A 27,916-nucleotide genomic window follows, 5' to 3' on the forward strand; every position below is an offset into this window, starting at 1 on the left:
ATTGAGCCCATCTTTGCATGAAATGTTCCCTTGTTATCTCTCATTTTCTTGAAGAGATCTCTAGTCTTTCCCATTCTGTTGTTTTCCTCTATTTCTTTGCATTGATCGCTGAGGAAGGCTTTCTTATCTCTTCTTGCTATTCTTTGGAACTCTGCATTCAGATGCTTATATCTTTCCTTTTCTCCTTTGCTTTTCGCTTCTCTTCTTTTCACAGCTATTTGTAAGGCCTCCCCAGACAACCATTTTACCTTTTTGCATTTCTTTTTCTTGGGAATGGTCTTGATCCCTGTCTCCTGTACAATGTCACGAACCTCCATCCATAGTTCATCAGGCACTCTATCAGATCTGGTCCCTTAAATCTATTTCTCACTTCCACTGTATAATCGTAAGGGATTTGATTTAGGTCATACCTGAATGGTCTAATGGTTTTCCCCACTTTTTTCAATTTAAGTCTGAATTTACAATAAGGAGTTCATGATCTGAGCCACCATCAGCTCCTGGTCTTGTTTTTCTGACTCTATAGAGCTTCTCCATCTTTGGCTGCAAAGAATATAGTCAATCTGATTTCAGTGTTGGCTATCTGGTGATGTCCATGTGTAGACTCTTCTCTCGTGTTGTTGGAATAGAGGGTGTTTGCTATGACCAGTGCGTTCTCTTGGCAAAACTCTATTAGCCTTTTCCCTGCTTCATTCTGTACGCCAAAGCCAGATTTGCCTGTTACTCCAGGTATTTCTTGACTTCCTACTTTTGCATCCCAGTCCCCTATAATGAAAAGGACATCTTTTTTGGGTGTTAGTTCTAAAAGGTCTTGTAGGTCTTCATAGAACCGTTCAACTTCAGCTTCTTCAGTATTACTGTTTGGGGGCCAGACTTGGATTATTGTGATATTGAATGGTTTGCCTTGGAAATGAACAGAGATCATTCGGTTGTTTTTGAGATTTTAGTTACTGATTAGTTACCCCACTCCAGTACTCTTGCCTGGAAAATCCCATGGACAGAGGAGCCTGGTAGGCTGCAGTCCATGAGGTCACTAAGAGTCAGACACGACTGAACAACTTCACTTTCACTTTTCACTTTTGTGCATTGGAGAAGGAAATAGCAACCCACTCCAGTGTTCTTGCCTGGAGAATCCCAGGGACGGGGGGGCCTGGTGGGCTGCCGTATATGGGGTTGCACAGAGTCGGACACGACTGAAGTGACTTAGCAGTTAGTTAGTTAGAGTGTTTTGTATGTTTGTTTTTGGTTTACTCTTTGCTTCCTTTCTGCCACAACTTTTGGTTTCCAAGGGAGGAATGTTTCCATCAAGGAAGAAAAAAATCGTTTAATTAGGTGGAAGTTGAGATTACCACCTGGGCTCTTTATACCAGCAAATCAACAGATCATGGAGGTGCTTACTATTTGGGTTCAGAAAATGTAGGTCATTTTAGGAAGGACAGTTCTTTGTTGTGGAAATGTCAGGTGTATTTAGATCCTTGGTCTCCAGGCACTGTGTGCCAACAGAAACGTCTAGTCATTGATCCAACCAGCAAACATACCCCCTTGCCCTTTAGGGATATGGCATTGTTCATGGCTGAGAATCACTTGTCATTAGTGTGTTATTTTAAGAGCGAGGATGTTTATTTTTATAACATTTTGATAAGCAATAATAGAATAATAAACTTCAGGAAATATTTCTGATTGAGCCAAATACCAAATTAGAGACATGGTTTTCTTCCTTCTTTCTCCCGCACTGCCACACTATTTTCTACTTGGGGATTTAGCTTTAAACTATTTAATGGATTTAAATTGTGATCACAAACTTTAAGAAACTGGTCAAGGTGATGTCATTGGCTTTAAAGACATCTATATTTGAGACAGGCTGGGACAAGGGCCCCTCTGCTGCAGTGCTTGCAGCTGGACAAACATACCCTCAAGCAAAAAAAAAAAAAACAGAAAACAAAAAACGAAGAAACTATAAGGGGCTAAAAACAATTGCAGGCATGTGCAGTTGGGGCAAATTAAGAACATCAGGATATGAAAAGACCAAAAGCCCACTGCCACTTCAGACAGGTTCAAAGCAAAAACAAGGTTCTGTGCATGTCCCTTGCCCTTAGTACAAGGGTCAAACTACCTAAGCTACCCCTCTGGCACGACCCCTGGACCCACCCCATACAAAGAACTAGCTCATTGCTCCCTTCAGGGAATGAGCAAGAGAACCCCTTACTTGTTTCCACCCCTTCCTGCTGCAGCACAAGTCCCAGCAAAGCCTTGCCTGAATTTTTCCTCTGGCCTCTTATCAATTTATATTGACTAGAGCCCAAGAATCCTGATGCTAAAAGACTGGCAATCTCTAAATTGTGGATTTCATGGCATCAGAGTTCATTTGATAGAGAGCAAGTTGCAATACAGTAGGGTTATTTGCATTGATAGAAATATTATTATATTAGAGAAAATATTCCCCTATACAGAAGGATGTACTACATAGATCTCCACAATAGTAAGCTCAGGTTCTAAATTAAACTTAATTTGTGCCAGTGGGAATTGCATCAGCTGGTTACACACACACATGTGGACACACGCACACACACACACACACACACACCTCTGGTGATTCTTACCTTCTGTGTTCTTGTCTTTCATCATAATGTTTATTGTAGCAACAACTGCAAAATACTTCTAGAGAATTTGTTCCTGATATCAGGTAACACACTTTGGTTTCACAACGAGTTCACAGAAGCTTCTCTCAGCTTCACATACTTCCTGGAAATATCCTCAGTTTCCACTCTCTCCTTGGCCTGTGGCTGCAATGTAAGACAGCTCCCATCACACCTCTGAGGCTGGTTAGTCAGTTTATGTACTTCTCTGGATATCAACTGCCTTAACTCAGAGACAAGAACACTGACTTGAAGGATAAAAGTTTAATGAGCCTAAAAATCCTTTCCAGCATGAATGTGCTGTGGTTCTGACTTAATTTCTGTCCTTCTTATTATGTCCTATACAAAGCTAGTGGACTGACACCTCCCCAGAGACCTTTAACTACGTAGCAGCCCCCAGACAGACAGACCCTGGCCCCAGGCACTACCTGCGATGCCTCATGAGAAGCGTCCTTCTGCCATCCAGTGGCCTCCAGCCTACATCTTGTCCTCCAAGGATTCGGGTTTCTAAGTATAAAGCTCTGTGAATTCATATGTGGCTACAGTCAAAGGGGACCTTAGCCTTGCCCTCTACTCTAATTCTTCACTGAACAGATGAACAAACTGAGGCTAAGAGAAGTGACTTGACCATGGTCACAAAGGAAGCCAGTAAAAGGGCTGAGGATATATGTTGATATCTTCACCTTCCAGTTCAGTGTTCTCTACACTGAACCTGGGTTGCTGCTGCTGCTGCTGCTAAGTCACTTCAGTTGGGCCTGACTCTGTGTGACCCCATAGATGGCAGCCCACCAGTCTCTGCTGTCCCTGGGATTCTCCAGGCAAGAACACTGGAGTGGGTTGCCATTTCCTTCTCCAATGCATGAAAGTGAAAAGTGAAAGTGAAGTCACTCAATCGTGTCAGACTCTTTGTGACCCCATGAACTGCAGCCTATCAGGCTCTTCCGCCCACTGGATTTTCCAGGCAAGAGTACTGGAGTGGGTTACCATTTCCTTCTCCGCTGAACCTGGGTGCCTCTCATCAAATGTCTATGGCATCACAGGAATGGTGAAGCTGCTGATATTACCTCTGTATAGAGATTATTATTAAGATGAAATAAATTAAGACATATACAGTACTTAGGAAAATGCCTGATACCTCGCTTAAGTGCGAGTGATTGCTGTTGCTGTGCAAATTTAAAATGTATTCACATAAAACACCAACATACATTTTGAAATGATATATATAAATATATTAGGATACCCAAGAGGATATAAGAGCATTCAAAAAAAAAAAAAAGAGAGAGAAAAAAACTACCTAGGCAAGCAATTTCAGAGCTCCTGCTTTTAATCACCAGAGACACTGCTTCGTGATTATCCCACTGCCTATCTGAATAAACTGAGGCTAAAATAAAGGATGCCAAAGCATCAAGCATTCATGCAAAAGCAGAAGAATCACTTGGAAGACAGTCTAGGGTATCACATAGGCGATTTAGGCCCTTCTTTTTCATCCTTAAGCTTGAGAATCTGTAGGCGGTCTACAAGTTATGCTGTTGCAAGAGCCTGCTTATGTTCTAGCCACATCAAGCTTCTACAGGAGTAGAGCCACAAGTGTGTTTTCCAACTGCAGGAAGCTTCATCTCTCATGCCTGAAATGCAGGCCCGTGAGCTTCAGCAATAAGCTTTATTCAAATAGGAAGTGAGTGTAATTGTGAAATGTTGGGAAAAATTAATGCCCCTGCAAAGAGGGTTTCCTAAATAAATTATGCTCAACCATATAACAGCATATAGGCAGCTTCTGAGATGGAATAATATTAATGATGTATGTGTGTATATATGCATACACATGCACACACACACACACATATATATACACTTGTACATGTACAGAAAAATAACAGGCAGGGTGTGCACATCATAATATTAACAGTGACTATCTTGAGCACGGGTATTAGGAAGAATCTTATCTTTATTTTCCAATTTTTCTATAAAAAACCTGTATGACTTTTATAAAGGAAAATGTATTAAAGATTAGCCAAAGAGGCATCAATAGTAAAGGTTGTTTTCCCCATGGGTATTATGTTCCTCTTTTATAATCCAGTTGAAGATTATCTTTTCTGCGTCTGCCAGGCTGATGCAATGGTCCCACCTTTGTGCACAGGTGGCTGCTCTTCTACATGGCTGTCACAGCACAGATTCTGTTGCATTCTGGTTACTGAGTACAACTGGCATACACAGAGCCTGGCACATGGGTATGTTTGACAAATGAACTGATGGATTGGTACAGGCTCAAAAGCTTGGATTTTGCCAGGAGCTCTGCCATTTATATGCTAGGTGAGTCCCAGTCTCCTGATCTGTATAGTGGCAATAACAGTTGTGGGTCAAGAGACCTCCAATCGTTTTTGTAAATGGCAAAGTGCTGGTTGCAAGACAGGTGAGGGTGCAGAGAAAGGGTTTATTATTATTGCTGCATCTATTAACAGGTCTGCATCTTCCCATCCCTTATTTCTCTTTCGCTCCCAAAGGCATCACGGTTACCACAGCAGCCAGATGCTGATGATACCTCCAGGGACAGCAAGGTAAAGCTGAGCCATTTCCCAGGTCCTCGCCTCTGCATGCCCTTGGCAGGCCATAGTGAGATGATCTGAAGCTCACTCTCCTTTCAGGCCCCCCACCCTGTCTAAGGCCGCTTAGATTCACAAACTCTGCCTCCGCAGCCTCAGTTTGGGGCCCTGAAACACCCCTTCAGAGACTCCCTCCTTCTCAACCTCTGTCTCTTGGCTCCCTGCCTGGTTGCCGTGGAAACAGGTTCCACTGCGGACAAAGGAGGGAGCTGGGTCCCGCTTCCTCCCGGTCCTACTGATGAGGATTTTTAGACCGTGGAGACTGCGCTGCCCTGCCCTGCACCTGCCCTCACTCCCTGTGTTCTCACTCAAGTGGAGCTTGCCCTCCCTCGCCCCTGACGAGACCATGTGTAAAAGTGTGACCACAGATGAATGGAAGAAAATCTTCTATGAGAAGATGGAGGAGGCAAAGCCAGCGGACAGCTGGGACCTCATCATAGATCCCAACCTCAAGCACAATGTGCTAGCTCCAGGCTGGAAGCAGTACCTGGAGTTGCATGCTTCAGGCAGGTAAGTAGCCCAGGAAACAGGCTCTGCAGGCAGCCCCGGAGATACCTTTCCAGAAGAGACAGAAATGTGGAGAACCCATGTGCTAAGGGTCAGCTTTGCTGTGAGGCCACTGTAGACTGGGAGACAGAGGAAGAGGAGCTAACTGGGAGTTGGGATATGTGAGTTTGACCCCAGTTCTTCCACTGAGCACCTGGTAACTTTCCCTCTCTGAGTCATAGCTCTAAGTGCTGATATTTTATCTATTTTTATATTTAATAACCTCTTTGATAGCTCAGTTTTAAAGAATCCACCTGCAATGCAGGAGACCCCGGTTTGATTCCTGGGTTGGGAGGATTCACTGGAGAAGGGATAGGCTACCCACCCCCTTCTTGGGCTTCCCTTATGGCTCAGCTGGTAAAGACTCTGCCTGCAATTCAGGAGACCTGGGTTTGATCCCTGGGTTGGGAAGATCCCCTGGAAAAAGAAAAGGCTACCCACTCCAGTATTCTGGCCTAGAGAATTCCATGGACTGTATAGTCCAGGGGGTCACAAAGAGTTGTAGGACATGACTAAGTGACATTCACTTTCAACCTCTTAAAAAGGTTGAAAGCCAAGAGAAGGGGGACGTGCTTGTGGGTCAAGAGATTTGTGTTCTGGTCCTGGACCAATTCAGTTTCAATCTATTTAATTCAGCTTGACTTAATATAAAATACTGAACACATGAAGTATGTTGGAAACTAGCTCTACTCTTCATGGCCTTTGAACAATCCAGTTTCCTTCTTGGATCTCTTTCCCCACTTGGTGGAAGAAAGAGAGAACAGTAGTATCGGCATCACCTGGAACTTGTTAAAAATGCAGAATCTTGGGTCCCATTCTAGACCTACTGAATCAGAACCTGCATTTCAACAAGGTTCCTAAGTGATTCGTACTTACAATAATGTCCAAGATGACTTTCCAGCACTCTTGTCCGTGGGTAGATTATGTAAAGTCTTGCCGCTGGGGCACAAGGTTTGGAGGCTGAGTGGTGCAGCCTGGGGGTCAGAAGCAAGGCCTTCCTTCCTACTTTTCCTGGTTCAAGTCACTCAGTTTAATTCAAGAAACATCTACTGGGCACCTGTTATGTGTTGGATACCAGCTCTGCCTCTAACTCACTGTGTGTTCCGCTTCCTTACTTTCTGTGCCTCAGAGTAAAACAAAGGGCTAACTAGGTGACTCCTAAGGTCCCTCTAGTTCTGACATTTTCCATTCCAAGTTTTGTAGTTTTGTTTCAGAGAGGGGAAACAGTCCCCAAAGGATGTGAGTAAAAGAAAATAGATAAAAAAATGAAAATGTGGAACCCCTTACCCAGCAGACAGGACAGATGCAAAAGTACTGGACACTCGTTGACAGGGCCCAGGGCTTGTGGGGCTGAGTGGGGAGGGCTGGTGTCTCCTCTGGACCCAGCTGACAGCCTGAGAGCCCCAGCTGGCTCCAGTTAGCTCACTCTGGGTGTAGATTGCCTCCATATCCAGGACTTCAGACACATTAATCTTGGCACTGGCCCAGAGGCTAAGAAGCGATAATGGTGTCATTTTCTCCTGATTTGGGTCTAGCCTGTTCACAGTCAGTGTTGACAGGTAAGAGCGTGTGGATGGATTTTGCGTTTTCTAGGTGATGTGGGCCATCCCTGCTATCAGACTCAAAGGATATTTGAGCAGGAAGAACTCCTTTCGTACAATGTGCACGTTTTCCATGTGAGGAAAGCTGCCCAGGGCCACTCTCCTAGAGGCAAGGCCCTTGGGCATTGAGATGGAGGGCACTGAGGCTTCTGCAGGGCACAGAGAAGGGCCCCGAGATGGCTGAGCACTGCTGGATCCCAAGCGCATCCTGAGGCGGGGTCTCTGGTCCTAGAAGAGTCCACAAGAGGGCGGGCTGAGCAGTCACCTGGGGAAAGCTAATGAACTCAGGGAGGCGTAAACACACCGCCTCCACCTCCCAGCTCAGCCTCCTGCCCCATACCTCCTTCCTGCAATCTGTTTCCACCGTCTCCACTCTGTCCTCTCCTCTCCTCGTCCCCGCAGGTTCCACTGTTCCTGGTGCTGGCACACCTGGCAGTCGCCCCACTTGGTCATCCTCTTCCACATGTACCTGGACCGCGCCCAGCGGGCGGGCTCGGTGCGCATGCGCGTCTTCAAGCAGCTGTGCTATGAGTGCGGCACGGCGCGGCTGGACGAGTCGAGCATGCTCGAGGAGAACATCGAATGCCTCGTGGACAATCTCATCACCAGCCTGCGCGAGCAGTGCTACGGAGAGCGCGGCGGCCAGTACCGCATCCACGTGGCCAGCCGCCAAGATACCCGGCGGCACCGCGGCGAGTTCTGCGAGGCCTGCCAGGAGGGCATTGTGCACTGGAAGCCCAGCGAGAAGCTCCTGGAGGAGGAGGCGACCACCTATACCTTCTCCCGGGCGCCCAGCCCCACCAAGCCGCAGGCCGAGGAGGGTTCTGGCTGCAATTTCTTCTCCATCCCCTGGTGCTTGTTTTGGGCCACGGTCCTGCTGCTGATCATCTACCTGCAGTTCTCCTTCCGCAGCTCCGTCTAAGATTCCCTTGTTGGGCCCAGGGCGATGCTGGGGGCCCAAGGCCCGAGGGGCCAGCCAGCTGGTGGGAGGGAGACCTGGGTTGGGAGTGGGGTTAAGTTCTAGCGCTGGTGCCACCACTGACTCCACAGGGACCCTGCACAAATCACCCAGCTTTTCCATCTATAAAATTAAGGGTTTGAGTTTAATCATTGGCTTTTCAAAGTGAGACCCAGGGCCCCAATGCTCTGCATGGTGCCTTAGGGACTTTTGCATTTGGAAGGGAGACAGAGAGTGGCTTTCCTACCCTGGTCCTACCTCCCATCCCCATCCCCAACTCCTATTTCCTCCTCTTGCTTTAATCAGAGCAGCTCCATGTTAGATGGAGTTTTATTTAAGAGTTTTGGATGGAAAAAGGTCCAACTGGTTTTAAAAAGTTTGAAAGTTACAGGACTAGGTGATCTTAAAGGGCCTTTCCAGTGATGAGCTCACCCTTGCTTTCTGGTTCACCCTACCCCTTCCCCTCATTATCGCCCACATCCGGAGCTTTGGCCTTAAATTAGCCTCTGCCTAGTGTATGAGTCTCTTCCAGAGCTCTGTCTCCACACAAACAGCAGAGGTTCCTCTCAAAGAGAGAGAGAGGCGGGGGCACTAGGCTGCCCTTTTTTCCTGGGTATGTCAGGGTCACACTCCCAGTTTCCAGCTTCCCTCCATTCAGGGAAGTCATGGGATTAGGGTGGAGTCCCATAGCTCTTGGCTTCCCACCTGCTGCATATGAACCATCAGAGAATTTAGCAGGGGTTTAGAAGGTAGAGTGTTAGAAGTAAAGCACAAAATTCCTAGGAAACAAATCAGTGTGTCTTCATTATAGTGAAGAGTCTGCAAAGTTCAGGGACCAAGTGCAACTGATTCTCAGCGGTTCTGATGGTCAGAATACAGGAAAAGAGACCTGGTTTCCTGGGCTGTTTGTTGAGAGACTTTCTCATACTGGCCAGGCATGGTTCCTCTCACCAAAGTCAGCAGTGCACCCAGAACTACAGGGTTGGGGGTTCATTAGTAAGAGAGGGAGCATTAAAGATGCAAAGGGTTTTGCCCATAGAGAAGTGCATAGGTCAGTGCAAGAATCCTGATAGTTTTCAAATGGGATGCAATATGGTTTGGAGAGGGGGAGAGATGATTTCTGACAGTAGGGGTATAGAATAAGGTATGGGGGAGGCAGAGTGCAAGAAGCAGGAACCACCTTCATTTCTGATGGTCCTCATTCACCTCACTTTTGTTAATAACCGACTCCTTCTTCTTCCCTCACCACTCCCCTTTCTAAGAGAAAGTCACCACCATCTGTAGTGGTGGAAGGAGGAGGGCCATTTATATATAGGCAGGGTACTTTAATAAAGATGAGATTTCTTCAATCAGGCTTTGTAGTCATTAATGTGTGCTTGAGATTCACCAGTGTCCTTGATCTGTAATAGGCTGTTGGACACCCTGATCCCTTCTCTCCCCTTTCTGGGGTCCTCACATAAACTTGATCTGGCTCCAGCTTCTAGGTCAGGGCCGATCATGTACATAATCAGGAGGGATGCAGGCAGCCCTTGGCAAGTCATTCAGGGGAGGACTCAGCATAAGATCAGTCTTATTCTCAGCCTTGCTCTGATTCTAATAATTGGCTGGTGACTTCCTCTGCTTCACGTACACAGTATTCTTTCCTTTATCCAGGAAGCATACCTGAGCACCTTCTGTCTGGCCAGGCTTGATGCGGTGGCCACTAAGGGATGGGCTCTGTCTCTCAGAGATCTCTGCTTACAGCAGATGTTCTCAAACTCGGCTGTCGTTTAGAAATCCTGGAGAGCTTTTAGAGAAATGTCAGTGCTCAGCCACTACCTCAGACCCATAGAATCAGACTTCCTGGGTGGCACTCGAGGATCTGAATTAGAATCAGACCCCCAGGTGGCCCACCTGAGTTGCCTGGGGTAATGCTGCCTACCTGAGGAATAGGTTTTCTTCTGTACCCAGACTTATGATTATAAGCCCTGAGATCTTCCTTGATGAACTCGCTTGGATTCTTTAGGATTTGGGCACAGTTTCCCTACTCACTACCCCTCCCTGCTGGGAACTTAACCCTCCCTCAAACCTCCCTGCTCCTGCCTGTCCACCTGTGACCATGGCTTTATCTTGCTCTGAGAGTCTCCATTTTTTAATCTCTGTCACCCTTGCCAGATGCTTGTCAAATTTTGTTGCAATTACTTAATACTGGTCTATAGCTATACTGCATGCTAGAGCATGATCAAAGTTACTCCAGATTCCACTGTCAGGCAGTGGCAGAGCAAGGAGTCCAACTCTCACCTGGTTTTAGTCCAGAGCTTTTTGCTAAAGCATTAGGCTTCTTACTGCTCTGTAGGAAGATGTCTACAATCTATGAACACCTCCTCTGTCTCCCTTATTGTCCCTTATACTTGCTAGGCTAGCTCACAGCTTAGCCCTTGTCTTAGCAAAGACTTCTCAGGGACAGTTCTTTCTTTGCAAACATGGCCACATGCCACATGATGAACTTGTTAGATGTACCCTAGGTGTTATAAATACACACCTCAGGGATGTTTCAGGATCCCAGGCCTCTCCCAGTAGAGGTTCTGTGCATTTGTCTTGATGTTCAAGCCAGGAGGAGAACTGTAGACACTGAATTGGGGTTGGAGAGGCTGCAATCCTTGGTTAGGGTCAGCAAGAAGTGCTGCCTTGATCACTTCCTTCAAACTCAGCAGGTCAGGGGATCAGCTCACTCTTCTTGGGGCTCAAGAGTCCTGCGGTTCTTGAGGGGGCTCCAGAAGATCACCGACTAAGGACAACTTCTAACATTAGTAAGTCCATAGGCCGTCAGAGCTATAAGACACATTAGAGGTGTCTTGATTAAGTGCCCTTATTTTATGGAGAAGAAACTGAAGCCTAGAGAAAGCACCAAAGTTACACTCTGGAGTAAGGCAAGATCATGAAATCTGAGGAAGAAACACTTAGGTCCTGGTTCTGCTACTTACTAGCTGTATTGTTGTTGTCCAGTTGCTAAGCCTTGTTTGACACCACGGACTGCAGGATGCCAGGCTTCTCTGTCCTTCACTGTCTCCTGGAGTTTGCTCAAACTCATGTCATTGAGTCAATGATGCCATCTGATCATCTCATTCTCTGTTGCCCCCTTCTCCTCCTGCATCAGGGTCTTTCCCAGTGAGTCGGCTCTTCACAGCAGGTGGCCAAAGTATTGGAGCTTCAGCTTCATCATCAGTACTTCCAATGAATATTCAGTGTTGATTTCCTTTAAGATTTACTGATTTGATCCCCTTGTTGTCCAAGGGACTCTCAAGAGTTTTCTCTAGTACCATAGTTAGAAGATATCAACTCTTCAGTGCTCAACCTTTGTATTTGACATGGCCTTGGGCCAATTAGTTAAGCTCCTTGAGCCCCATTTTCCTCCTCATCAAAATGGGAATAATAGATTTGCCATGGATGTCTATTATAAGGAATAAATAATACATTATCTACGACATTCCAGATTCAAACCCCATATTCATTCTCTTCTTTCTGATGAGATTAAACAGTCATCCTTATCTTTCTTCTCCTTTCCCTTTCAATTGGCAGCCTCCCCTTTGAGGCTTCAAGGGCTCTTCCTCTTTGTGATTTTGGTTATGTTGCTAAATAATTTAGGAAAACAAGAGTTAACTTCCCAGCCCAAGAGTTGGAAACTGGTTTATTTTAATATATGTAGTATGATTTCTTTTCTTCTCCTCATATATCTCTCAAAGCAATGACTTCATTTTTCCAGCAGCATGGTAGCACTCCTCATTCTTCAAAGATAGCTATTAAAAAAGTCTCCCCAAACAGAAAACACCAGTGATTTCTGGGCTCCATTCCCATTGGCTGAAATAGCCAAGAAGGAATTTAGTTCTTTTCCAAGTCCCATTCTGGTTCTCTGTAGGACTCCCAGCTAAGAAATGTCCTTTGGGAACGTTTTCGGCGTTTGCCTGGGTACTGCTGCATGCGTCAGGGGAATGAAAGCTGCCTATTTTATGGCTTTGTTGTGACAGGACCTTGTGAGGGTGGGTGGTGGTATAGAAAACTCATTGACCTGAGAGCCGGAAACCCGGGTTTCAGCCCTGGCTTAGCCATTATCTAGGCATCTAGGCTGCTGACCTTGGGTGACCTAGTCTTTTCTCTTCCCTGGCTCTCAGTTTCCTCACTTATCAAGTAAAAAGGTAAGGTGATCTGAAGAGTCCCTACTAGCTCTGACATCACTCAAAAACTTCTGCTTAGCCTTATTTTGTCCTCAGGCATTTGGGATGGTGCCCTGACCCTGATCCCTCTAATAGGTCATCTAGTTGTTACACCAAGATTTCTGTCTGCCTAGGTCAGCTTGGAGTTGGACCTTCTTATCTGAATGCCCATAGCATCTTCCTTTCCTTTCTGGCAGCAAACTGTTATATGTCTTACTTTGACTTAACCTCTCTTTAAAGGTATTCACATTTTGAAAGGTAGTTATTTTGAAAGGTGTCACCTTATACAAATACTTGTGTGGTAGTGATGAAATTTTAGCCTGTGTCTTATTCTCTCTCTTCTAAAATAAGCCCAATAGTTTTTCTTCACTTCCATCTTAATAGGCCTATAATTTTATTTTGAGGACATAATAAAATACTCAGTATTTTCAAGATTCATTCACTCAATGAATGTTTGTTGAGTATATATTATGTGCCAGTCATTGTTCTAGGTGCTGGGATACATGGAAGAGCAAAGTGACTAAATCACTGACTTTATGGAGAGTAGAGGAACTAGACAGAAAACAGTATAAGTAGGCTGTGTGGTACACTAGTTAAAGGACTAAGAAGAATCAAAGAGGCAAGGGGGACAGGAAGGGCAGGGGACAGAGTTACAGTTTTAGATTAGGTAGCTAGGGAAGGTCTCACTAAGAGGTGACATTTGGAAAAAAAAAAGATGAAGAAACTATAAGGGGAAGGGGAAGGGCATATGAAGGCCCAGAGGTGGGAGCAGCCTGGAATGCTGAACCATGAGGAGGCCAACGTGGCTGGAATGCAGTTCAGGCTTAGTAGCCATTACTAAGTGGGAATGGGGTGATGGATTCAGAGCATAGAATCCATATAGGTCATTATCAGGACATCGATTTTTAACTTAAACAAGATAAGATGCCATTGGAGGGTTTGAGCAGTGGGGTGATGTAATTCAGTTTACTGTCACTGTGTTGAGAATGACCACAGAGGGATAACAATGAAAAAGGAAAGATTAGCCAGGAGGCTGGTGCAACAATCCAGCAAAGAGGGGATAGTGGCCTGTTCCAGGGTGGGGGCCTGTAACAGGGTGGCAGCAACTGGGATTGAGTCTGGCTATATTTTAAGGTAGAGCTGAGAGGATTTGTCGATGACTCAGATGTGGGGTCTAAGAGAAAGGGGAGTCAAAGACACCCTAAGATTTTGGGTCAGGTCATCTGGAAGAGTAGAGTTACTGCTTTCTGAGACGGGAAGGCTGTGTGAGGAACCGATGTGGGGGCCATATCAGGAGCTTGACTGTGGACACATGAAGGTTGAGATGCTGAAGGCATCCTGTTGGATATTGAACACAAGAAACGCCAAGGCAGGTGAATATCCATACCTATGGTTCCGAGGCAAGGACCAAGCTAGAGACGCAGGTCAAGTCATTAGCATTCCCACCATATTAAATGTCATGAGATTAGATGAGATCCCTGAGGGAGTGAGAGTTGAGAGTCCAGAAAGGAGGCCCAGAGACTGAGTCCCGGGGCTGTCTGAGTATAGAGGCTGGAAAGGAGACACCCTCGGAGACAGTGGAAACTGAACAGAGAGCATGAACCACTTGAGTTTTTGGAACTATCAGGCGGCAGAGCTGGCTCTGGAGCCCGAGTCTTCAGGGTCAGGGTCCAGGGCTCTTCCCATGAGTCTAAAGTGCCTTCTCTCCCAGTGGCACCAACTTACTCCTCAGATTGGAATCCTGCCCACGTCCTCTGTGTGGGGTGTGTTGTTTCGGCAGGTCTGAGCTGGACACAGATTTGTGTCTCTGTTTTTTTCTTTTTTTTAAAAGCATTTCATAATGTTGAAATGCACTGAAATAAAAAGACATAATGGGAGGCCTAGACTGCCAACATGGATTTGGGCCTTGGGCATACAAACTCAGACCAAAGGGAGTTGTTTTTGGAAAGATTCCATTGTCTGGGATCCCGTCAACAGGTCTGAGCCACATGTGAGTGTTTAGTGGGCCTGGGTTAAATAAGCCAGATAATGCCAGAAGATGGGCAAGATGGAATAGTGGCATAGGATGAATAGCTCAGGGGGAGGCGAGAATCCTCACTGTTAAAGTAGGTCAGCATTTCTGAGAGCCCCGGGCCTGCACTGCTTCTATGCTGTGCCTTTCGTATGCCTGGGGCTTGTTCTGTTTGGTGCTGGCCCATTGGCATGTTACTTTGCAGAGTCTTCCCCTGGGACTGGAGGATATTAGAGGAAGAGTTCTGTTCCCACCCACACTAATCTGTTCATCATTCTGCACGCTCGCCCTGGGCACAGGCCCAGCTTGGCACATCTTCCCCTTGTCAGAGCACTGTATTGTCCTAACGCCCCTTCCTCACAGGGGCCTCCCGTGGAGCCTTTACCTAAATATTGGCAGGGTCCTGGCTCTTTTTCCTGTGATCAGAGGCTCATTGCTGAGAACAGAGCCTGTGTTTTTGCATACAAAAAACATTTTCCTTATCTTCTTGAAAAAAGGTCAGCACATACCAGACACAGGAGGGGGCCACAAAGGCTCTGTTTGTCTCTCTCTCTCAAGTTCAGAGAATGCCCTGACTTGCTTTCTGAGGACCACGCTGATGCCGGAGGGTCACAGAACATCCAGGGACCTGAAAACGATGACTGCCTTTGGGTTTTGGCTTCTGCTCTTTCCCCTCTGTGCTCTCTACTTATTCACTCTCACACATGAACAGACGTTTGAACCTCTCTAAACAGGCTTCTCAGGGCCCAGCCCTAGGTCCTCAGAGCCCCTGGAAGCGGGTTCCTCTCCTCCCTCTCCTCAGCCTGCCCTTGTTCAGGGCCAGGGGGTCCCTCGCCTGTTGTTCAGAAGCCATATTGAGTCTCCTTATCTTTAGGCTCTTCTCCCTCAGTTTACTCTCTGCAGTAAACTTGATTTTGAAAGATATAGCCGATCACGTCTCTCCTTGGTCTACAATCCTCAAATTCCCCAAACCACGCTAAGCATCCCAGTCGGGACTTCCTGAAGGTGATCTTTTTTCTCCTGATTTCTCTGGCTCTCCAGGGACAATGGGCCGCTCAGTCTTCCCCGTTCACTACCCTTTCATCTCCCTGCTTTTTCATATCCTATTGTCCATTGTTCAGTTGTTTGGTTCAGAGACTGGGATGCTTTCTTCTTCAGTTTGCAAAGTAAAAGAACACGGTTCTTTCCAGGAAAACACTAAAGCGGAATGTCTTAGTGATGGTGCTGCTGCTGAGTCAGAGTAGTTCTGGATCTAGGGCCAGAGCAGGAGGGTGTCTGCCTCGCCTCTGCCTCCCACCAGATGTGTGACCTGAGTTGAAGACCCAAGCTTGGGAAATACTCCAAAGTGTTATAATCTCCCATAGAACTATTTATATTGATCTAATTTAGTTTCCAAATTTTTTTCCTGTATGTTAATTCATCTGATAGCACAACCCTCAGACAAGGGTAGGGCAAAGATTTTTCTGCCAGTTTGTAGATGGGAAAATTAAGTGAATAAAGAAGTCAACCAATGCTTGGATTACAACCTAAGTCTCTTGATTTCAAGACTCACTCTAGACCCAGATTGGCTACTGTTTCTGCTGCAAGAGGCTATAGATTTTCCTTCCCTGATTCTTGCTTACCTTTACTTAAGGACTTCTTGGTGGTGCTGATTCTTTGATTCTGTCACCTGGTAATAAGTTTAATTCATTGCAGAAGGAAAGTACGTACTCCAATTCAGAATAGGCTACTCATCAACCTGGTGCCATAGTCTCTGAACCAAACAATTGAACACATGATCAAAAAAAAAAAAAAAAGTTTTTTCTATTCTAGGTGTGGATGAATCAAGAAATGTAACTTGGATATTGAAAGATGGTCTTCCTGGAATATTTTGATAACTTACAGGAACAAAAGAATAAGGTATTTCATCAGAACTGACCTGAGAAGCCTAAGAAGTGCTTTGGTATCAATGATTTGATTTTCCCATCAGAATCTCTCTCTCTCTCTTCATGGTACAGGGATCCTAATTGGATACAGAGAACTGTTGATAAATGACAATGCAACTCACCAGAACCATCAGTCCATGAAAAACATACAAGCCAAATAGGATGCTTTGACTCAATACAGATGTTTATTGGAAAAAATGTGCAGTTACAGCTACACATGTTGTAGAGCAACAGTTTCTGTTTCTGATGAAATTGGGCATGATCAGTGTTGCTAATAACAATATTCCATGGTACAGAATCCTAGCTTTAGATATACTAACTATTCTCTGGGAGGTGAATTGTGGTTGCATAGAAGAGAGACCTCTCTAAGAGATAGTCATTTTGACGTTGAAATTGGCTATATTTGGAGGTAGCTAGTGTCATATCTTTAGATATGCTCAAGAATGAGGTCATAGAGTTAGACAATATGGTCCTAACAGACCCTCCAACCCTCTGCTTCTACAACCCTGTGAGACATTTGGGTTTCTTGGACCTTAGCAGCAGTGCAGGGGCTGGCATATCTAGTAAATGCTCATAGATCAAGGGTAAGGTAAAGTCCAGCAGCGCATCTAGACATCCCTTAGATAAGGATGAAGTTGCAATTGGAATAAACAGGATAAACTCATCCAGCCAGAAATTGGCATTTGTACACAAATCTCGAGGCTGCTTCAAGTCCCAGAATTGCCTGAATTTAAGGAGAAAAGTTCTTCTAGATATTGACTCTGATTCTAGAGTCAGAGCACTGGTCTGCTGGACACGTCATTTTTATGAGAGAAGAATGGACATGTGCTCTTATTGTTGTGTCTAGAAGGCCTCCTTTTGTCTTACCTGTAGAAATGCCCACCTTCTTCAAGGCCAATTCCAACACCGTCTCCTCTGAGATGCTTTCCTGGTGTCCCCTCCTCCAATGCCTGCATACAGGAGTGGCCTTTCTTTCACATCTGTGCTGTTCTGACACATAGCACGCAGTAGGGTTCATTCTGTTATGGTGGATACTTGTGTAGGTGTCAGTTCTTTGTGCAGGAGCTCCTGGAAAGTATGAATCATGTTCCCTTCATCATGGTGGTACCCATAGCAGTCATGACAGCCTGGCACAGGGAGGGACACTCAGGCAGTGCTGTGAAATGAGCAGGCATGATGTTTGGAATGCTTTAGGTAGTTCCAAAACTTTGCATTGTGATTCTTCTTTGGTATCTAAAATAGAGCTCCAGTTTGCTTGACAAATGTCTGGTGGGACTGAGTATGAAGGCCGTCTTCTTTGTAGAGAACAAACAGCAGGGCACAGAGAGGTAGAATGCCCTGCTCAGAGAATCAAAAACTGGCTGTAAATTGCTGTCCCTGAGTGGTCAGCCTAGGGCTTAGTGTTCATAAGTTCTCATTCCCAGTATCTTCTTTCGGCAAGAGACCTTGAATGATTCTGGCGGCTGCAGTGCAGGTCAAGAACTGAAATCTCCTATGAAGACCAATTTTGGAACAGAATTGAAGACAGAACAGAAGACAGGACTTGGAGCTTCTGATCCCTTGAAGCGCTCACATCTCAGAGTTCTGGAGGGGAGGAGGACCCTGGAATCTTCCTGAGAGAGAAGGTGGCTCCTGAAGGGAAGAGGCATTCTGCTTGGGAAGATTTTATGACCCTGCAGGGCTGGGGTCTTCTGGCTGAGGAACAGGGGTGAGGAACCAGGGGAACGGTGCTTGGGGTCAGCTGTGGACACAGGGAGGGAGAGCACAGGGGCCTGAGTCTGGCCTCCCAGGGCCCACCTCATGCCAGGTTCCCAGGAAGAAAAGGAGGTGGGCACCTAGAACAGAGGCTCTGCTTAGGAATAAGAAAAGGCCCCTAGGCTTGCACTCTGCCTGGGCTACATCCTGGGGAGCCAGGGTGTGGTGCACGGGGTAGGTGTTGCAGTAGCAGCAGGATTTGGTCTGCATCAAAGCTCTACGGGTTCTGGTGGCTCAAGTGGTAAAGAATCTGCCTGCAATGCAGGAGACCCAGGTTCAATTCCTGGGTCAGGAAGATCCCCTGGAGAAGGGAATGGCTACCCACTCCAGTATTCTTGCCTGGAGCACATGGGGTCACGATGAGTTGGACATGACTGAACGACTAACACTTTCACTTCAAAGCTCTATTGGCCCTTTTTGACCTTTTGGTAATTTTGGCTTTAACTCATCTCATCAGGGAGAAATGGCTTTGTTGGATCCTTGACTGTCAGAACTGGGAGGGTCTTTGTTGGGATGAGGGGAAGGGACTTGCATAGAGTCACAGGGAGCTGGGGGCGAGCTGGTTCCCAGTCTCCCCTCTCCCTGTCTCTGCTTCTCTCAGGCACTCTCACAGTTCGGTATCCAGCTCAGTCATAAGTGCATCACTATGGGACCTGCAGAGACTCAGACTGTCTCTTTTACCTTTTCATGGAGAGGGGTGGGAACTGGGGTTGGGGAATGCGTGGCAGCAAAGAAGCATAGTGCATTTGGGGGCAGGCGAAGGCTATGGTCAAGGTTGAGGGGACAGGTACACACTTGCTCAACCCTAAGGCCCAGCCAGGATTTATAAGCGAACGCAGTGTGCCTGGTAGACACACCGGCCTTCCACTAAGTCACATTTATTCAGCACTTAGTTTATACCTGCATTGTGCTGCTGCTGCTGCTGCTAAGTCGAGTCAGTCATGTCCGACTCTGTGCGACCCCTTAGACGGCAGCCCACCAGGCCCCGCCGTCCCTGGGATTCTCCAGGCAAGAACACTGGAGTGGGTTGCCATTTCCTTCTCCAATGCATGAAAGTGGAAGGTGAAAGTGAAGTCGCTAAGTGCTATGAATAAATTTGATCTTCATCATATGTTTCTGAGCAGGTAAGGTAGGCCATTTCCATCACAGGGATGAAGAAACTGAGGCTCAAAGAGGTGAAGTCACCTGTCCAGTGTTGCAAAGCTAGTAGGCGATACAACCTGGGTTCTGATCACTCTGCTACTCTGTTTCTTTAAGGAGAGTGAGAAGATGGCTGAGATGCCCCCTTAATTGGCCAGTAATAGGTGGGCTGAATGAGGTGCGTGTAGGGTGAGGGCCGTCTGGCATCAGATAATTATCCTCTGTTGCTGACTGACCATGGGCAGGTGAGGCAGAGGGTGAGGAACTGAACTCAATTGCTCATGCCGGTGACCCTCCGGATCCAGTCCTTGTTGTGGAAGATGTACGAATACACTCCGTAGCGGTCCTTCTTTCCGCAGTCCACGCCCCAGGACACCGTGCCCACCAGGTACCACTGGCCTCTCTGTGTATCCAGTGTCACCATGGGCCCTCCAGAGTCACCCGCACAGGCATCCCTGCCCCCTAGAGGAAGAAGTGACCCGGGTTAAAGTGACTCCTTCCCTAGACCCAAATCCAGAGGGCCCTCCCTCTCCCTACGACTGACATGTAGTTCAGAGAATTGGACACCAGGGGGCGCAGCAGACCGTTGGACTGAAACTTGGACTCTGAGGGTTGTAGTCAGGCCTCCTCCTACCTCTGTGATTTTAGAAAGCCTAGGTTCAGGACTCTCGGTTACATACGGGGAAACCTGGGCTGGGAGAAGGGAAGTATGGAAATCCCTTACTTGGCACACTTTTCTCTGATGTAACTTCTCCAGTGGAATCTTTCCTCTCATGATCTTCCTCCCCGTCCCCAGCCTCGTTCCTCCCCTTCCTCTGCTGTTCAACCTGCCAGCTCCAAGGTCTGCACGGCCGCCTTTGCTGGGCGTGGTGCCCCGCCCTGGCTGGTGGCGCCCTGCTGTAGGCAGGCGTCTTGACTCACCTTCCTTCTCCCCAGCACAGATCATGTCTCTGGTCACTTTTTTCTTCAGTGGAGCATAGGCCTCCCGACAGATGTGGTGGTCAACAATTGGGATTTCGATCTGGAACACAAGACCGTTGTCAGTCCCCAACCCTGGCTGAGCCCTGCTCTTCTGACACCCCATCCCCCGCTCTGTCTCCTTCCTGGACAAACCTGGGTCTGCCTTAGACCTCGCCTCAGAAACTGCCCTCTGGTACAGGTACTGAACGCAGAACCAGGAGGTCTGTGTTCCGGTACAGTCTTAGTCATGAACCTGCGGTGTGACCTTGCACATGTCATTTGCCCCTCTGGACCTCAGTTTTCTCATCTGTCAAATGGAGATAATTTTGCTTAGCATATGCATTATTTCAAACACATCAGCATATGCAAAACCTATGGGCAGTCTTCTTTTCCCCACCCTTAACATTACTGGTTGTGGGATGTGGGACATGTAGCCTTCACTGTTTTTTCAGATTTCTGAGACTCTGTTTCCTTATCTGAAAAATGGGAATCATAATATTTGACATGCTAATTAAATGGAGTTGTTACGAAGAGAGGAGTTGAACGAGCAGATGCTCTGTGAACTACAAACCCTGCATACACAGTGGGTGGTGTGGGCTTCCCAGGCAGCGCAGTATAAGGGATCTGTCTGCCACTGCAGGAGGCGCAAGAGATGCAGTTTCAATCTCTGAGTTGGGAAGATTCTCTGGAGTAGGAAATGGCAACCAACTCCAGTGTTCTTGCCTGGAAAATTCCATGGACAGTGGAGTCCGTGGGGATCGCAAAGAGTCAGACATGACTGAGCCACACACACACTCGCATAGAGGTTCGTGAGGCTCGCCTTGCAGCAAACTTCACTTATGTTCTCCCTCACCATGGTTTGAGTTTCCATACCCTCAGACTGTATGTTGCACATTTCTATCTTATATAGCTTGGAACATGGTCACTACTCAGGAAATGTTATTTTGAATTGAGATGATGCATTGATACATAAAGGTAAGGTATTGCGTTTCTTATTGCCCTTGATTCAGCTTGAGGGTAAATGTTGGAGTGGGTGCCTAGAATAAAAAGAGGAATCGCATGAGTCTCATTCAGCCAAACCAAGAACTGAATGAGTCACATCTCCCACAAAGCACAAATTCTATTGGCCCTTGCTGGGAGGGTACCAGAGGTATCCACGTCCCTCTGAGGCATGGCCTTCCCAGAGAGGTGGGGGAGGGGAAGCCAGGCAGGGCGGTACAAGCACCTGTCCTCAGCAAACCATCCAGTGTCTGACTAACCTCTATCCACCACTCATTACATCGCTTAACTGTCACTTCCTCTGGCCTTCTGCACTCCCAAGACAAAGTCAGAGCCTGGTTATATATTCTGAAGCATCCTGCACCTCTTCCTCATTCCGATGATCACACTGATGAATACTTTCTGTCTGTCCCTATAAGCCAAGAAGACAAGGGGCCAGATCTGTCCTCTTATCCCCCTGCATACTTAGTAGTTAATACAATACAAAGTCATTAATACAATGTCAGTCGTGTCTGACTCTGCGACCCCATGGACTGTAGCCCACCAGGCTCTTCTGTCCATGGAATTCTCCAGGGTTGTCATTTCCTTCTTCAGGGGATCATCCCAATCCAGGGATCGAACCCACGTCTGTTATGTCTCCTGCATTGGCAGGTGAGCCTTTTACCACTAATGCCCCCTGGGAAGAGGCACTGAATAAACACTCAAGAGTGAATGATTGAAGGGGTAAATGGTTGTTGCAAACCCCAAAATTTAAAGTGTGTTAAAATAATGTACATTGAACAGTTTAGAAACTAGCCGTGGCTCTCGTAGAACCTGGTAATGTCCAAGCCAGACAGCTCTTGGAGGACATCTAGTGTTGCTGGTGGCTTTGCAGCTTGAGAAACGACACTGCAGTCCAGAGGCAAGATGACTTGTTTAAGATCACCCAGTAGGTTACTAGGGGCTGGTACTTGGAAGTGTGGCTTCTTACTCCTGGTTCAGTGTTCTTTTCTGAAATGATGAGCAATGTAAACTTTCAAATGCCATAGTCAAGTTCATTGCTGCAAGGACTGTGGCTCTCAGGGCCCATCCCTTGACCCATTCTTGGTTACTGCTATGTGAGTCTTCCTGATGTATACAGATGGATCACCTTTTAGGATGTCCAAACCTGCTGTTTTTCTGGAAGTGTTTCCATAAATTGAGCTTTTAATAAGCTACAGAAATACTAAACAATGTTTACAGACTAGTGTCTTATGACATGTAGAACAAATAGATCAAACTAGTTGGGATTCAATCTCACTTAACTTTGAAGGTGAGTCTGGTCCCTTCGTACCTGTCTCACTCATCCCCAGTCCAAACCTCCAAACCCCTGAGAGACACTGGGGCTCAGAAATGCCCAATGTGGGGCACAAGTGTCACCCTCTGAAGGGTATATATTGAACTTCACCTCCATCAGGGTCTCTGGGAACCTTTGCAAGAACTGCTTCCCCCAACCACTGACGATGACCACGGCCCCTGGAGGAGAGAAGACACAGTGAGAGCGGACAGGCTGTCTGCAGGTTTTTGGAGGGTGGCACCTTGCAACCCCCTCATCCCCTGCATGTGGAGGAAGCACTGAGTGTTCCCCCTGAGAAAATGCCAGCATGGTGAGGAGGAAGACTTGGGCTGGAGCTTACCTGAGACAGTGGTTTGGGCATTTGTTTCTATGAGATGTTAGCTGGTTTATGTGTTTAGTTGTCTGTTCTCTCCCACTCCCAACTAGCTTGGAACCTCAGCTCCGTGAGAGCAGTAATCTCATCTGCCTTATTCAGGGCTGTATCCTTATGCCTACAGCAGGGCTGACACAGAGTAGATGCTCAATCAATAACTGAATAAATACAAAGTCCAGCCTAGCCCACAACAGGATGTGCTCCCTCCCCTTCTGATCCTTAGTTTTCTCATCCATAAAACGAAGAGGTCGGACTCGGTACCTCTAAAACCCCTCCTAGCTCTGATGTTCTAGAAGTCTGTAAGGTTGGCAAATCTTGAGGCAATGTGAACATGGGCTGGGCACTGATAGAGCACTTACTTGTTTCATCATTTGAAAAGAGCCTGGATACTGAAAACAGCTCTGGGCCTTAAGTTGGAAGATCTGAATTCCAGCCCCAGATCTACTTCTTACAAGCTGAACCTTGGGTAAAGCACTTCCCTTTGCCAAGCCTCAGTTTTCTCACCTGAAAATGGGACTACAATACTACTTCACAAGGCTTTTATAAGTAGCACATAAATTAATTAATGTAAATCAAGTGGTACATGGCAGACACATGGTATCTGATGCATCAGAGCCTTTCCTGTGGGCTCACTTCCCCTCAATACTTCTCATATTCCATTCAGTCATTTTTTTAAAAATAACTTCGTTGAACTAAAGAAGGTTAGCTGTGACATGGCACCACTGAATTTAGAACAGGATGAAACAAAAACCAACTTCCCTGAGTTGGACTCTCACTCTATGCTGAATATGTTTGATTATTATTTCACTGAAACATCACAACCACCCATGGGGTATTTATTATTCCTAGTGTAAAGGGAAGGGGCTTGAAGTTAGGCAACTTCTTCAAGGTTGTCCAGCTAGGAGATGGCAGCCTGGAGAGTTGAGCCTGTGTTAGCGATTAAGTCATTATCTCTCAGCTCCAGCGCACCCTTTTATGCTCTGCTTTGTGATGCTGCGAATGAGACTCTGGAATGGCAGATCCATTTTATCAGGAACATTCCTGAAAACAGGGGGCAGTTCCAGGAAGCCCTGCTGTTCCTGATGGCATCACCCTAGTGATGGCTCCCCACCCCAGCAGTGGCGGTTGCTTCCTGGCACCGTCAGCACAGGGCCTCTTCTGCAGAGTCTGAGTTCCTACTTCACAGAGCCCCTGCCTAAACTTCCAGGCTCTGTAACTCCAACCTCTTCCCTTTGTTCCTCCACCCCCAGGACTGGCAGTTCTTCCCTGCAAGTGCTCTCTCTCTGATCTCAGCATCCTGCTTTACTTCTCCAGCCCTCCAATACCCTGTATTAAATTCTTTTTGTTACAGTAACTAGTCTGGTTTCTGTTTGCCTGTCTGGACCCTGACGGATACTTGCTTGAAATACTGACCAAGCCTGCCTGCTTTTGTGCACCGCCTTGAAACTTGTTTTGGCTTAGCTGTTTTAGGGAAGGCGGCTGAGGAATCAGGCAGACACAGTCAGCTGACTCAGCTGGCACTGAAGCCTGACCAGTGCTGGAGTAAAAGCCTCCACGGAGGCTCTGCCGAGGTGGAATCAGGTGGGTGCGGTACCTTCCTCCGGTGGCCTCTGGGGTAGACAGATGGGCATCACAAAGTCATTTAGCACCGGGTCCCTCGACAGCTCCAACAGAGCAACGTCATTCTCGTACGTGTTGGGGTTATACAGGGGATGGAAGAAGAGTTGTTTGACACTGAGACTCTGTTCATTCTCATCTGACTGGGTCCTCCGAAGCTTGCCTGGGCAAGAAGAAGGCATGTGAGGCATGAGGGCATAGGAAGCTTGGAGGATAAAGTCCCACCTTGTTCCTGCCAGCCCCTGCCCATGCAGCCCATGCTTCCAGCCCTAACCCTTACAGTGCCCTTCACGTACCTGTTTTAAGCCATCCCTCCCCATTTGCCTTTCCCCACATATTGTCCTGGGCTCGAACCTCTATCTTTCTTCATAATCTGATCTGATCCCATCGCCTCATAATTAATACTCATTCCAGGGCCCATTACCATATGTCCAAACCATAGTCGCCCTTCCGTACCCGGGTAATGTGTTGCCTCCTCCGTGAAACCTCGGAGATTCTTGAGTTAGACGCTTCAGTTAGGAATCTCTTCCCTATGAACTCCCCCTGTTCCTCTCCTACAGAACTTACTGCTTCCTGCATTTTATTAGAGGGCTTTGTGCTCATATTTTATTCCTTTATTAGACTATCAGTCCTTGTGGGCAGGAACTTGTGTCTTTAGATCTGACATAATGTCAGGACATAAATATGTGGTGAACTGAACTCCATCAGCCAGTTTACAAAGGAGAAGGGAAGCTTGGATTGTTTGTGTATGAATCACTTGAAACCACGGATTCATAGAAGCCTGAGACATCTTTGGAAGTTATCCAGATGGGAGTCTTTATTATAAAATATAAGGCCTCACCTTCAATGATCTGCTCATGGTCCTAACATCCAAGAATCACTGCCTTGGGCTTCGACTGTGATCCAGGACTTGGGCAGGTCCCTGGACTCCTGTCCTGGCTTGTCCTTCATTTCCAATGACTCCCTCCCTGATGACTGAGTGAGTAGATACACCCCATCCCCAGAACCACAGCTGGATTCAGGAATCAGCTTGGCCCACACTCACCCATGATGATTTTGAAGGCAGAGGGGCTGAGCAAGTCCAAATCACGGAGAGTTACGTCCTCTGAATCCGGCACTTCATGGAGACAGTGAGCCGCAGTCACAATCCATTTGGAGCCTGCGAACAGAATTGTGAACACACCCTGTCCTCATGGCCCCACCTTGTGTCCCACTACCTCAAGCTGAGGGCTTCAGACCCCTCTCCACAGCACCCTACTCCCTTGCATTTCACAGCCCCCAGGGCAGAAACTCATTGATCTTAATCTGAAGATGAGGAGTTGAATCTGTGATTTCATCTACTTCCCCAACCTAGGTCAACACTGAACATTTTAAAAATGATTCCAGGTTTCCCTTAAATGCATGGGGTTGGCAAGCTCCAGACAGCCCAAGGCGTCCATAGTCTTGCTCACCGGTTGCCCCTTGGGCCTTGCTGCTCAAGGTGCGGTCCCTGGACTAGCGGCCTCAGCCTCACCTGGGAGCTTCTTGGAAATGCAGACTCTCAGGCCCCCACACAGGTCTACTGAATCAGAATCTGTACTCAGTAGTAAAATCTGAGAATCTTAAAAAGAACTTCAAGTAACTTCTAGGCGTATTAAAGTTTGAAAAGTATTGTTGCACATGATTCTTCTCAAATGTGAGTACACATTTATAATAGAATCATGTGGGGAATTAAAAACAAACAAAGAAATCCTCCCCAGACAATGTCTGGGCTTGAGCCAGACCATCTAAGTCGTGGAGTGAGGCCCAGGTACAAACACACTTTAAAAGTGCCCCCAAAGTTCTGCTGTCACGAAGGCTGGGAACCACTGCTCTGACCCAAACCTCTCATTTTATAGACATGGATTCTGAGGCCTGAGGGGAGCGGGGATGTCTAGGGCAGCTCCGCAGGTGGGTGGCAGGACCAGGGCTGACCGTGGGTCTCCTGATGATCAGCCTAGCACATCTCTTGTATCTTGGCTCTTTTTCCCTTGCTGGACATATTCCTGCTCTTTGCTTAATATAGGATCAGGGCTTGGTTCATCCCCAAGGTGAATCAGGTGACAAACCCGTAAATAGCTGAGCCCAGAGACATACTGGGATGAGCCAAACAGAAAGAAAGGTACCAGGGCTTTGGAGTGTGGGTATCATAGCAGAGTTCAGAGTTGCGGGCAGAGGTCCCTTTCTGTGCAGGTCCCTGGCCCTCTCAGGGGCAGCCATGTGCTCTGGCTACTGGCTTCCAGATAGTGCCCTACACAGGCCATCCTCTTTCCCCTGGTGGTATTTTTGATCCCTGTCTACAGCCAGGGGCTCCTGGATAATTTTCCAAGTGGATAAAGTGGAATGAGTCACCCAGATTAGGAAGCCTGCCATGGAACAGGGCTGGGGAGAGCAATGATGAGACCAAGACATAGCTTCATCTCCCAGCTCTGCAGATAGTGAGTCCCTGAGTCAGGACCCCTCTGCACAGGCTTCATAGTGGGCACTGAACGGGCAGGTTCCCTCTGTCTGTCCCTCAGCTTCTTCTCGGTTTCTTACGCCCTCTCCTGCCTTTCCTTCCCTCTACAAAACTAGACAACAGGAGGAGGAGGAGATTCTAGATGAGAAGGGCTCTGGGCAAGGCTGAGGATACCTTGCAGAGCTCTTGTAGCTTGGCTGAGGTTAGGGAAGTGGGAACAAGCGTGCAGTAGACACAGTGAGCACTGAACATCATTGAGCTGAAACACCCAAGGCTTCAGAACAGGAGTCTAACCCTTAAACAGTGGGTACTTAACCCATCTCTCTTACATATAATACATTCTAACAAAATCAGAAGTGTCTTTGCTCTCGTCCACTCTCCCTGTCTGCTCCTCCCCTCTCTGCTTCTTTTCTGATGCTTTCCTCTCCTCTGGTCCCCCTGCTTTTCTCCTTTCATGATTCTCTATCTCTCATTTCCTGCCCTACCAGTTTCTCTTTCTCTGTTTGTACTCGTTTTCTTTCATTTTGCCCTTCGTCTCCCTTCACTCCCCTCTCTAGGTCTCTGACACGCCCTCTTACGCTATTTTTGTCTCTGTCCTTCTAACCCCTCTCATTCTTGGTTCTCTCCCCTGCCTGCTCCCCACTGGGCTCCCCTTTAACCTGTGCTCACTCACTGTGACCCTTTGGGAGGCTCCAGAGAGTGAGAGCTCCTGTCTTTGTGTTTGTGGGAATATAAGGATCAGCCCCTCTGCTGGGTTACCACTTCACGTAACCCAGATGTCCAGGCTGCAGCCTCACCAGTGCCCGCACCTTCCCTC

At 47.1% G+C, this 27,916-nt stretch overlaps 2 protein-coding genes across 5 annotated transcripts in view; one reads left to right on the plus strand and one right to left on the minus strand.

Moving 5' to 3' along the window:
- Positions 1-5,471: 5,471 nt before the first annotated feature.
- On the plus strand, positions 5,472-8,302 carry RTP1 (receptor (chemosensory) transporter protein 1). Its single transcript, XM_010853912.1, has 2 exons — positions 5,472-5,743; positions 7,783-8,302. Exons 1-2 carry the CDS (start codon positions 5,472-5,474, stop codon positions 8,300-8,302), a joined length of 792 nt encoding a protein of 263 aa, XP_010852214.1.
- Positions 8,303-16,630: 8,328 nt separating this feature from the next.
- The window catches only part of MASP1 (mannan-binding lectin serine peptidase 1 (C4/C2 activating component of Ra-reactive factor)), a 69,250-nt gene continuing 57,964 nt past the window's right edge, over positions 16,631-27,916 (minus strand). The window contains exons 12-17 of one of the 4 annotated variants that reach the window (XM_010853917.1): positions 25,669-25,782; positions 24,601-24,786; positions 22,745-22,812; positions 20,281-20,380; positions 19,596-19,821; positions 16,631-17,956 (exon numbers count right to left, since the gene is read on the minus strand). In XM_010853917.1, coding sequence (XP_010852219.1) covers positions 19,631-19,821; positions 20,281-20,380; positions 22,745-22,812; positions 24,601-24,786; positions 25,669-25,782 — 659 coding nt within the window. In that variant the 3' untranslated portion in view covers positions 16,631-17,956; positions 19,596-19,630. Of the gene's footprint in view, positions 18,206-19,229; positions 19,822-20,280; positions 20,381-22,744; positions 22,813-24,600; positions 24,787-25,668; positions 25,783-27,916 lie in introns of those variants that run through there. The other 3 variants (XM_010853916.1, XM_010853914.1, XM_010853915.1) reach the window with 3 other exon arrangements.

Source organism: Bison bison, unplaced genomic scaffold (genome assembly GCF_000754665.1).
Source record: "Bison bison bison isolate TAMUID 2011002044 unplaced genomic scaffold, Bison_UMD1.0 scf7180017864333, whole genome shotgun sequence".
NCBI classification, from domain to species: domain Eukaryota; kingdom Metazoa; phylum Chordata; class Mammalia; order Artiodactyla; family Bovidae; genus Bison; species Bison bison.